Here is a 12784-nt window from a genome sequence, read left to right as displayed (position 1 = left end):
TATTAAAAAACTAACTATAGAATATTTTAACACTCCAAAATAATATTGAATTATATTGGAAATTAAATTTTTGATTTTGAATATGTACATTATTGTTTATATTTTTTTTTTAGGTTAATTAGTCCTTAATCAATATTATGAATATTTTAAATTACTAAATTATATTTTCGATTATATTTATTTATTTACATTTATTTATATTTATTTATTATATTATTATTACTTTTTTTTTATTATGAATATTTTAAATATATTACTAATTGTATTGTTTTAAATATTTATAGCGTCCGTAATGTTTTCATTCCCTGACCAGAATACAGTTAAAAGAGTCATAAAAGCCTTGCCAAGAGTTGGAGTTGGTATCAAGTACGGTTTACCACAAACAAGGTAAGATTTTGGAATTTATCCTTCACTTTTTTAAATTTATGACACTGAATTAGACACGTTTATTGAGCGTCTGTTTGTTATACTTTTGTTTATCTACCTTTTTCAAAGATTGAATATTTCTAATAAATTAAATGTGAAGTTAATATAATGTTCAAGAATAACGTATCGATATCGGTTAAAAAAAAATGTTTACGTCTAGAATAGTTATAGACTAAAATATGATTCGAAAATTATAAATTTTCAATGTTCAATGATAAAAAGTATAATATTTTAGAAAAAAACAAATTAGCCAGGATAAATAAATTATGTGCTATTAAGAAAATATTTATTGTTTTGTAGTGTTACAATATAAATTTTCCTCCAAAATGTGAAAATCAAAATGGATTATTCTTTTCCATATCATATTACATCAGAATAACGTTTATATTCATCGTTATTTTTCCTCTTATTTTCTATGCCGACATAACGTTTCGCTATTACTATACCAATTAGCATTTTAATATGTCCTGCGAGTCAATACGCTTTTTTATATACATTATTTGTATTTATATTATAATTTATATTTTTATATCATTCTTATTTACTAATAATTTGCTATAATTCACGTTGACTTATTATAATATGAAGTTATATTACGCTATTTGTCTATAAACTTTCAGACGCGCGTCCATGATGTCTCCCAGACAGTTGATGCGGAACTCGAACATGACGCAAAAATGGCAGCGCCGTGAGATATCCAATTTTGAGTACCTCATGTTCCTCAACACCATAGCCGGTTAGTTTATTGTAATTATATTCGCAAACACAAACGTCCACTTGCAGTGGCATGCTGATTATAATGCTGTCACACTTTTCTTTGTGGCATAATATTTGTACCCTAATGAAATTGTTCGGATTACTTTTTTTTGTAACTCATTTTCTGACCAGTTAACGAGGGCTTAGATTTAACTTAATAAAGGAATTGAGTGGAAATTAGGGCGTTTGGACTATGACTAAAATGAGAAAAATTTAAAATATTGATTTTCGGTGCAATGCGGCTCATAGTCATGACTAGGGTTCAAATGTCTATGAAGTTATATATTTTATCTATGGAATTACATTAAATGTAGACCTAGATACGAATTTGATTCGTGTTTCACTGAATCCAATAATATTATTTTTATTATTTTTATTTTATTTAGTTTTTCATATTTCATATTTGGTTTTATATTTTAAATACATATTTATTATTATAAGTAGGAAATATAAAAATAACACCTAATATAAATTACAATACATTTTTAATACCATAGGTGAAATAAATTTTACTCTGTACATTTTTGTACTTTTTTTTTTTTTTTTAGCTAAAACATATAATTTATGTTTTTTTTTTGTGTACGATTGCATACATATTATAGCCATTTTATGTACATAAACATCCGAGCATAGTCTCATGACGGCTTCGAATTTTTTTTTTTTTTTTTTATTAGAAATATGGTTCTATACTGTGAAAAGGTTACCGACCCTCCATTCCACTGCAATGGCACGGGTACAAATTATTTTTCGAAAACGTTTATCATTCGTGAACGTTTGTTCGTAGACAAATATGTACACGCCACGTACATTGCCGCGCGGTCGCATAAGTAACGCAAACGTACGTGACGTGACAACGGCCAACGTACCAACATCGCCGGAGCGAGGACGTCAACGGTGACGGTAAAATAATAATAATCGTCGCCGACGCGGTTCCTCCGCCGGGACGCGTCGCTCCTCGACTGTCCCGCGCGATCGCTCAACGTCCTGTTCTCGTTCGGGTCCTCCAAATCACTGACAGCGCCAATTAGTGTGCACGTCGTCACACGTGTCGTACGCTCGCCGCCCTACCCCGCCCACCGGCCGTTTCCCGAACAAACATTATCGTTGCCGCGCGGCCACTCTCTAATTTTAAAAACCACGATACCATAATGTTAAGGTGGCGCGGACGTCGCGTTATTTCTTTCGCCTACGCACGCGTGTCTCGCGCACGGCGGGTAACTCGCCGACGTGGCGCCACCGGAGACGGCGATCGTTTTCGTCGTGGGTACTGTACGGACAGATAGACGTGAGGCGGAAGAAATTGAAAGTGTGCCTTAGAAAGGGTTCGAAAAAAAATTTAAAAAAACCGCATCCAAGCAAAATTCATACAATGAAATCGATTATGATTCAATCTTGATAATCCGCTCGAATTCTCTGATATCGGTACAGATTTAATCGGGTTTCACTCGACGACGCATAATTTCAGTTCCGGTATTGTTTTTAGAATACAATATTAATTTTTTTTTATCGATACGATGAAATACTTCGCCGTGTTGTTCGTCTACCGAATATTTTCCACGCGGAACGATCGCCGATTTTCGAACCGTGGCATGTATAACGAGACCAATTTCTTTCGACATCTATTGATGTCACTGATGCACGTTTTTAAAATGTCAAATCTTTTCCAGTTTAATCATCTGATAAGCTCTGGTCACGAGTTTTACACAACGCATTATTATTACAATAATAAGTTGGTAAATTCTTGTTTAATATAACTATTGACTGCCTTCATCTCTCTATTTCCGATTTTTATGATACGCCGTGCTCGATTGACCTTTTATTATTGCTCACGACTAAAGTAATATTTCGTGAAAATTAACGAATTTGGTTATGAAAATGTATTTTGACTAATCGCAACATACATTTTGAGTTCAAATTTATTCTCATTTGAATCAACAAAGGAAAAATATGTGACTATTTTTATTTGATTATTTTTTACTTTTTTTTTATTCGAACTTTTATTTATTTAATTTTACATTTTTCAAAAGATTCATTAAAATTTTTATGTTATTTTTTATCTCATATACTATACTATATATATATTTTTTTATTACACACAAATTTTCTCTTTATATATGTTAACTTATTGTTATATAATGGTTTTAAAAATGTTGAAATTAATTTTATCAATATTTTATAACGTCTGTCTTATCATCATTGATTTGAATTATAGGACGAACTTACAACGATTTAAATCAATACCCTGTTTTCCCGTGGGTTCTTACCAATTATGAATCAAACGAAATGGACCTCGGCCTTCCGTCCAACTACCGAGATTTATCAAAAGTATGTTTATTATTTTATTTTATACATATACTTTTTTTTTTTTTAAGGTGATCTACATTTTATAAAATTTATTTTAGGATCGATTAAATAATTAATTTATAAAGGATATTAGGTCAATTCGATTCAGTCAATTCCGAAAATATTTTATTCTGTCACAATTTGTTTTTGTGATCGTAATGAATGTATCGTAGAATGTATCATAAAAATTATAATGTAACATTATTTTTGTTTAGCCAATTGGCGCGTTGAATCCTAGTCGTAAAGCCTACTTCGAAGAACGGTACGGCTCTTGGGAAAACGATAGCATTCCGCCTTTCCATTACGGTACCCATTATTCTACAGCGGCTTTCGTTCTAAATTGGCTCATTCGAATCGTGAGTGTCGTTTTTTTTTTCGCTCGCATTTTTCCAAACTATTATTGAAACGCGATGTATTTTTCAGGAACCGTTCACCACGATGTTTTTGGCTTTGCAAGGTGGCAAATTCGATCATCCAAACCGATTGTTTTCTTCTATTGCGCTCTCTTGGAAGAATTGCCAACGAGACACTTCTGACGTTAAGGTATGTACAGGCGTGCGTTAACTCTTGCGTACCGCAGCAATGTCGTCATATACCCGTTTGCGGATGAATTTCGTTTTTACTCGGTTCATTTTTCCTTCTCGACAGGAACTAATACCCGAACTGTTCTTCTTACCCGAAATGTTGTCCAACGATAACGAGTACAAATTGGGACATCAGGAAGACGGCACTTGCGTGGACAACGTCGAGCTACCGCCGTGGGCTACTTCGCCAGAAGAGTTCATCAGGATCAACAGAATGGTACGTATTATATGTGGCGCGTCATATCGATTTTGATATTTTCACACACCGTTTAATAACCAGTTGTTTACGTAATATATTTGTTCGATACACCACATGTTCATTTTGATCGCAGGCTTTGGAATCCGAATTCGTATCGTGCCAACTTCATCAGTGGATCGACTTGATATTCGGATACAAGCAAAGAGGTGGGTGCGCAATCGCTAACTAAACTATTAACTCCCCCAACGACTCCGAGTGATGAGCATGTTGGATTTTATCGTTATTAATATTAAATAAATCATCGCCGTTTTTCTCGTCCGCAGGACCCGAAGCCATCAGGGCGTCCAACGTGTTCTATTATCTGACGTATGAAGGAAGCGTCGACATGGACACCATCACGGATCCCATAATGAGAGAGGCTATCGAGAATCAAATACGTTGTTTCGGGCAGACGCCATCTCAGCTGTTGATGGAACCACACTTGCCCCGCAGTTCGGCCATGCACATCGTAATCATATACATATGTTATAACATCCCTTTCACCGATATATGCAGTGTCGGCTTGGTCCAGACGGCTTATAAGCTCCGACCCATATTTTTCTATACGAAGCCTTATTTCATTTGTTTAAAATAAATAAATAAAACGATAAAACTGAAACAATAGTTTATTGGAAATAATTACTGAGAGCGAAGACGAAGTAACAAAAAAATCTTGATTGTAATAAAAGCAAAATCGGTATTTATTGTATTTTTTTTTAACATATAATAAATACGAATCATGCTTTTATTACAATGAAGATTTTTTTTGTTACTTCTGTTGTTATTATTTTTTTTTTTTTAACTCATATTAATTTTATCATTTATGTGTCGTGTCAAAAAAAAATATTATAAAAACAACATGACGATCAACCGTTCAATCAAAATAATAGTGTCCTTTAATAATGATAACTGTAAAAAAAACATTTAGAAATTGACAAAGAAAAAAATGTTTTAACAATGTGGCTAACTCATCAGAACTATTAAAAGGATAACTGATATTATTTGTACAATTTGACAACATACTTAAGTTACTATATACAGATATTAAATATTGTATAGATGTATTGTATAAATATACATGCATATGCTTACATTTATATATTGTTAACATTCAACTCAATTTTTACCGCAATGAAAATTGTCGAAAAAAAAAATAAATTGTTAAGTGATGTTTTTGAGAGTCCTTTAGTGTCCAGGTCGACACTGGATACTTGTGTATACGCCGTTTCACACACCCCATCAGCTAGACCAGATAGTAGTGTTAACGCAATTTTTTTTTCCCCAGTCACCAATGATGTTCACCAGCATACCGGACGACGTTTGCATGACCATGAAGTTCCCGTCAAACTCACCGATTTGTCACATATCGGCCAACACGTTCCCGCAACTGCCGATGCCGGCCGTCGTGACCGTCACCACTAACATGCAGTTCGCGATAAACCGATGGAACACAAACTATTCCGGTTCGTCACGAGCATTCCAAACAATAATATTACTTAAAACCCATGTATCTCTGTATTTAGTGTTCCCAATTATCACGTCACCTTCTTTCAATTTTCAAAAATATCTCACTTCCCTTCTAAACATCATTTTTTTTTTTTTTTTTTTTAACTAAAAGCCCATTTGTTTTAATCGACCATTTAAGAAAATTTCAAAAAATAGAAATATGGGGACAATATGAACAATTTTCGCTAATAAACGTGATTATCTAATATATAATTTCGCATTTCATACTGTAAAATAATTACACGAAAAATACATATATGATTAATGACTGCTATGAGGTAATGATTTTTTGCTTATGAAACAATATACCGCTCAATAAATGTCAGTATCAGTCTTAAATCTTTCTTTTCACATATATTTTTTTTTCTATTCGGTACCTATTTTGATTTTGTGAAAAGTTGTTCAATGCCCTAAAGTCTTTTGCGACTAGGTATGTCGACTAAAAAGCCATAATTAGTAATTTAACCTTCCTGTCCAAAGTTGAAGGAACATAGATCTTGGTTTGATTTAAAACATATTCTATCATGCATATAATTAAAATTTAAGTGACAGAAAAAACGCCCCTAAACATCCTCTTAAATAGAACGCCTCCTTAAGTAAATACACCCAAGGGAAGCGACAGCGCCCATGTTAGAAATACACCATACGGATACGGTTTATATATATACATGTTTTAATTAAAAACATACAAAATCTTAAACTTTTAACGCTGTTTTTATTTATTTATTTTTATATATTTATTTACATTAATATACTTAATTACATTAATATATATATATTTATTTATTTTCCTTTCAGTGACAATTCAATCGCCAAGTTATGCTGAAAGTCCTCAGCAACCGAACGTTAACTTACCTCTTGTTATGGATCAAATTTTGAGTAAGCTTAATGCAATAATCCCAACAGTCCCAACACTGCTCGTACCGTTCGCTGCACACGCGAAGCAACTCGATTTTAAATCGGTTGTTGTCGATTGGTGTTATGCATAAATTATCACCCAAAGTTGTTAATAACGTTGACGGTTCACCGATATTAAATCTCGTTATCTGTTTTTTAGCTCAATCCAATAGCAATGTGAACATCACAATGAAACGCCATCTAGGTGACAACTTTAGTCAGAAATTAAAAATCAAATGGAATTGTTTTGTGACAACAGTGGACAGCCGTTTCTTGATTGTTTGCGGTTTTTGGGACAATAGTTTCAGAGTGTTCTCCACTGAAACTGGTAATGCCCGCGTAACTAGCTTGACGATGTAATAATAAGACAAAAAATATCTACTTATCGCTTGTGTCCTATTCTGTATCAGCAAAAATTGTTCAAATCGTTTTTGGCCACTATGGTGTGGTAACGTGCTTGAGTCGCAGCGAATGTAACATCACTTCAGACTGTTATATTGCCAGTGGATCGTCGGATTGTACTATATTATTGTGGCATTGGAACGCAAGAAGTCAGACAATTGTCGGAGAAGGTGATCACCCTACACCAAGAGCTACGTTAACAGGCCACGAACAACCAGTCACTTCAGTATCTATATCTGCTGAACTTGGATTAGTCGTATCCGCATCCTCGGGTTAGTATCATGTGCATTATTTATTTTTTACATTTAGTATTAAAAACGGTTCATTTGTTTTTTAGGTGGTCCAGTTCTTGTACACACTACATTTGGCGATCTTCTTAGGTCGCTGGACCCTCCCAATGGCTTTGAAAATCCTGAATGTGCTGTTATGTCCCGAGAAGGCATCATTGTTGTGAATTATGAACATGGCAGCATCGCAGCATTTACAATCAATGGGAAAAGACTGAGACATACCATGCACAACGATAATATTCAAGTAATAATAAGACATTTAATCATAATTTCTGTTCTATTGTACATTTATGACCTATAAACTGTGATCAAATAATTAATGGTCACTTTTCCTGGTTATATGGTTGTTATTTTTCAGTGAAAAATTCTTAAAAAAATTACACTGATTTAAAAAAAAATATCTAAACAATGCAATTGTTACTTAAATTATTTTTAAATTTTTTTTGTGTGTTATTTTTTTTTTTTTTATTCTTGTTTAAATTATTTATAATTTTACATTGTAATCAATAACATTTATTAATTTATTTAATTTTTTTTTGTGTCAATTTTACAATAGATACTTTCAATTAATATAGAATTATATTTTTCAGTGCATGTTGCTAAGCAGAGATGGTGAATATTTAATGACAGGAGGCGACAAAGGTATTGTTGAAGTATGGAGAACATTTAATTTATCACTTCTATATGCTTTTCCTGTTTGTGACAGTAGTGTGCGATCTCTGGGACTTACACACGACCAAAAGTAATTAAAATTTAGTATATTGTTTATTGTTAGTAAATATAATTCAATTTTAATCTTATTTTTTCATACTTTTAAAGATTTTTGTTAGCTGGATTGTCAACTGGATCAATTGTCATATTCCACATTGACTACAATAGATGGCACCATGAGTTTCAACAGCGATATTGATGTATTCTTCTCGTATAATCTATATTGTACAGTGTATGTTAATTATAATTTTAATTTTTAAGTGTTATTAAAAGTTTGAGCTCAATGAAAATGTATACCTACTAGTAAGTTTGCAATAATTTGATCACTTGATATTAGCATCTATGTTTTTATCTATCCCATATCTTGGGTTAGAAGTGTAATAAACATTATATCAACATATGTGATCGTTCTGGATGTTAACATAATTTATTAATATTAATGTTTATATTCAAAGGGATAAAAAAGTGTTACCAAATATTTACAACCATCTTTATCTGTTCTGTTTTTACAATCACTCATGTTGTTAGCAAATAATGTAGTATTTACCCTTTGTTTAGTTTTGTTACAAATTCACTTGTTTAAATTATTGGTTTAGTTGTAATTGTATGCTATCATGTTTTTCTTATCAAAGGTACCTTATACAAAAAAATCTAAAGAGAATTTTTAAAGATCCAATTCAAACTACTATTGTGTTTAATAAAACACTTATAATTGATAGAATAATGAAGTGCTTATTTATATTGTATAATACAATGTTTCCTTAAAATAATTTTTAAAAAAAATGTATGAATACATTGGTAAATGAATATTAAAATTTTAAACTTGATAAACTTAGACCTATTCAGTTACATGTTAATAAAAATTGTAGGCCTTTTAACCAAAAACAATATAACAACATAGTTCTTTGTTATAGTGTTGTTCTAACTAAATACATTCCATTTGACTAATAAATCATTCCGAAAAAAAAGTATTATTAGGAATACAATTTTTTATTCTGCATAATTGTGATAAATTTTATTCAATTTCCGTCGTTACTAAATAGTATTTAAATGCGAATATGCATGATGTTAAAATATATTCGCTATATTTTGCTAAAGTATTATTGTAAACAGTATTTGTTCTTGGGTTTTTTTTGTTTTTTTTACTGCGTTTATTAATTGCTAGTGTTTATAATCAATAATAACTAGACATATTTTTCGAAAACTATTATTATTATAATTATTATGAAACCATGCTGTGTATTAAAGTTTCGTTTATATTGCCATTTGTCATTATGTATAAATTTATATTTATATATAATACTGAATTAATGCAGTAAAACTACTTCAATAATTACTGTGATAAACTTCATTTTTAATATATGTACAATTTTTTTTTATTATTAATATTATTCTATTGTCATTGGTGCCTACAAATAATAACATTTAAAACGATTCATTGAATTATAATCTTATTTCTAATAATAATAATATTTTAAATAAAATAATATGTTAATTTATGTAATATGTATAATAATAATACAATAGTTAAGTATTAAGATTATATATACACAGTGCCTGAAAAACTAGGCGTTTAAGTTGTGCCAACCGTTTTGGTGACCTGTTGAAAAAGCTCATTTTAAAGTATAACATTTGTTGTGTTTTATTATTGTACATTGTGTAATAATAAGAAACCAAGGTTGTGGCCGGTTTATTTCTTATATTTGATTTTGTTTCTTTCATTTTTATTTTATATCACTATCAAAAGATTTTGTCTTAGCCATTTTAAAATATTAATATAATAAAATTATTAAAATATATTTAATTAGTATTATTAGATCATTGTCAATTTCTTTAATAAACATTATGTAGTACTTAATTTTATTATGCTAATATTATATGTATGTACAGATAATTTAGAATTTTAATGTCAATCAAAACACTAACTATAACCAAGTTATTATTATTGACAGTATTGTGTTGAAAAACATTGTTTGTTCGATAAGTTATGAAGATTATTATTATTGCTATTTTACTGTTTTAAATTTAATGTTCTTAAAGTAGGTAGTAATGATACATACATTTTTTCCTTAGCTAATTTTGTTAGTTGTGTACACTTAATGTTTGTTTAAATAATTATTATATTCATAATATATTTGTTTATTTTAAATTTATACCATTTTACATTATACTTTATGTATTTTGAATTGTGCAATACTAGTATTTTGAATTGTGTAATCACTGGTATTTTATTTTAGAGTACATATTTGCTTAAAAATTATATTCTTTAATATTTTTGTTTATTTTAAAGAAATTTTATTTATGAGTTTTATTTTATCACACAAACAAATAATTATTATTATTTATTTATATATATTTATATATTTATTATTATTTTTCATTTTGTTAACATACTATTTTCTTAGCGTCTTTGCACCATTATCATAGACGTGTTTGCGTTTATATTTCATTCTGTTTTAATTTAATACAACCGCCAGTATTAAATGTGACGTGCCTGATAAGTATTTACTTATTTATTGTATGTATTAAATAAAACTTACTGTACTTAAATAAACTGGTCTGAAATTCTTTTCTCCCTGTCCAGTAAAAATTGTTTATTCCTATTTTCCTATTTTATTATTTATTTTTCTAATTTCATCATTTATAATTTTCATGTTCATAGATTATTTTATTGTTAATGTGTGTTATAAGCATTATACGAATATATATATATATATATTAAAATATTGTATCATAAATTATAATTGTTATGATAAATTATTTTTTTATAGATTTAAAAAAAAAAACTCCCATTATAAGCGAAAAACCTATTTTCCCGTGTCCTTAGCCCTCACTTTTTGAATATTTTTATACAACTGTTATAATTTGTTAGTATAATGAGTAGGGTTCATATTTTGTAGGCTTATTAAATTTTTGAATGAATGGTTAAGTGGGTTGGAGCATAGCATGTTTAAATGAGTAATATTTAGGCCATTTCGTATAGCATTTATATTTGAGCTGTGTCAATGAGTCAGAAGTAAAATAACGTTAGTATGATTGGAATGATCATACTAAAAACGGTATGTTTGAAAACGGAATGTTTTCACGCCACTGCAACTGTACGCCCATTATTCACATTGCAAATTCCTAGAACTACAGTCTACAATGACATTCAAAATAAATCACAGAAACCGCAGAATTTTTAAAATAAAATAATAATGTACATCAAAAAGTGTTGCATTTAGACAATTTGTGCACTAGGGAAAAAACTAATTGGCGCTCCTTACAGGGGCTTACGCATAGGGAGAAAGATCCCCATTATCTTTTTAGATTTTGAACAATGCAAAGAATGTATTGATTTTACAATGATGTGAGTTCTTTTATCAAAAATATGTAATGTTATAATTTTGTGAACATCTCCTCTTTCCAAAGAAAAAATTGAATGTATTCTAAGAATTCCATATATCTTGTATTTTATTCTTTAAATTTTAATTTAATTTTACATTTTAAATGAGATTGATCAAGTAGGTAATTGTAATGTATCAACGAGAAGAGAGGAGGGAACTTAAAAAACTTAATAAATACTTTGTGTTTTATTGCTTTTACCTATTTTAATTGTTAATGATATCAAATATATCAGATATAACGAAATTTTATTACTTCTATTAGGTATATTATACGGTATTTTCCGAGTTTCAGTAAAAGTAGTAGGTTATAAATAGGGTCCGGATTTTTATGCATTTACATATTTGTAATAAGTGTATGCAGTTCAACGGGAGTAAGAAATGTGAACGATTTGTGTAGCAGAGAATCTATAGAAAAAAGTTTATTTTGCATATAAATGCATATTTTAAGGTTGATAGCATATTTGAAGAATTCGGCATAATAAAGCATATTTTGGTACATAATAGTTATTTTATTTATATTTCACTATAGAAACTAGATTTATGAGTTTATGAAGTATTGTGGGGAAATATTTAATTTGTATTAAAACCATATCTTGCTTATCGAAACACATCGATCGACAACAATGAAGACCAGTTATATATAAATTTCCTTCATACAATTATATCTTTAGCATGATTATTATTATTATTATCGTGATTTTAAGTCTTATATTGGATAAACACGCTGCATCGTGGCTCTTGTTGTTTTACATTTAGTTGGTATTTAATCGTCGCGCGTTGTGCTGTAGTCGCCAGTCGGTAATCGCCTATAAATATAATTTCGTAATCCGCATTCCGTATATAAACAAATTTCTTTAATAATTTTTTTTACACTCGTAAATTTTAAAATGCCGAAAAGTCGTAGTAATATTCAAATTTTAATAAAACAATGGATTGCATTGTATAATAAAATAGACCACACAATTTTTACTACGGACGGTTCTGTAGTGTTTTGTCAATTGTGTGACAAAAAAATTGTTTGCACCAAAAAATTTCAAGTACAACAACACGTTGATACTGCTTTGCATAAAAGTGCTTTAAATCGTAAAGCAAATGATAACAAAAAACAATTATTTGTATTGGACGCAAAACCTAAATCTGGTAACATTTTTAACGAGGATCTTTGTTCAGCTTTGATAGTCGCTAATATATCATGGAATAAACTTCAAATTCCCGAATTCAAGAATTTTTTGGAAAAGTACACAG

At 29.9% G+C, this 12784-nt stretch overlaps 1 protein-coding gene across 5 annotated transcripts in view; it reads left to right on the top strand.

Annotated features, from left to right (window-relative positions):
- The window catches only part of LOC112685831 (neurobeachin), a 214300-nt gene extending 205407 nt beyond the window's left edge, over window positions 1-8893 (top strand). For 4 of the 5 annotated variants that reach the window (XM_025557853.1, XM_025557855.1, XM_025557854.1 and 1 more), the window contains 15 exons: window positions 285-387; window positions 1047-1162; window positions 3395-3507; window positions 3741-3881; window positions 3949-4068; window positions 4174-4326; window positions 4442-4514; window positions 4632-4816; window positions 5633-5810; window positions 6652-6732; window positions 6911-7078; window positions 7161-7424; window positions 7490-7686; window positions 8033-8184; window positions 8262-8352. In XM_025557853.1, the coding sequence (XP_025413638.1) occupies window positions 285-387; window positions 1047-1162; window positions 3395-3507; window positions 3741-3881; window positions 3949-4068; window positions 4174-4326; window positions 4442-4514; window positions 4632-4816; window positions 5633-5810; window positions 6652-6732; window positions 6911-7078; window positions 7161-7424; window positions 7490-7686; window positions 8033-8184; window positions 8262-8352 (2135 nt within the window). Of the gene's footprint in view, window positions 1-284; window positions 388-1046; window positions 1163-3394; window positions 3508-3740; window positions 3882-3948; window positions 4069-4173; window positions 4327-4441; window positions 4515-4631; window positions 4817-5632; window positions 5811-6651; window positions 6733-6910; window positions 7079-7160; window positions 7425-7489; window positions 7687-8032; window positions 8185-8261 lie in introns of all 5 variants that reach the window. The other variant, XM_025557852.1, reaches the window with a different exon arrangement.
- Window positions 8894-12784: the final 3891 nt, after the last annotated feature.

This window comes from Sipha flava, unplaced genomic scaffold (genome assembly GCF_003268045.1).
Source record: "Sipha flava isolate LNK unplaced genomic scaffold, YSA_version1 293_pilon_pilon, whole genome shotgun sequence".
NCBI lineage: Eukaryota > Metazoa > Arthropoda > Insecta > Hemiptera > Aphididae > Sipha > Sipha flava.
The sequence above is the reverse complement of the archived record's forward strand: the minus strand, read 5'-3'. Positions and strand labels throughout refer to the sequence as shown.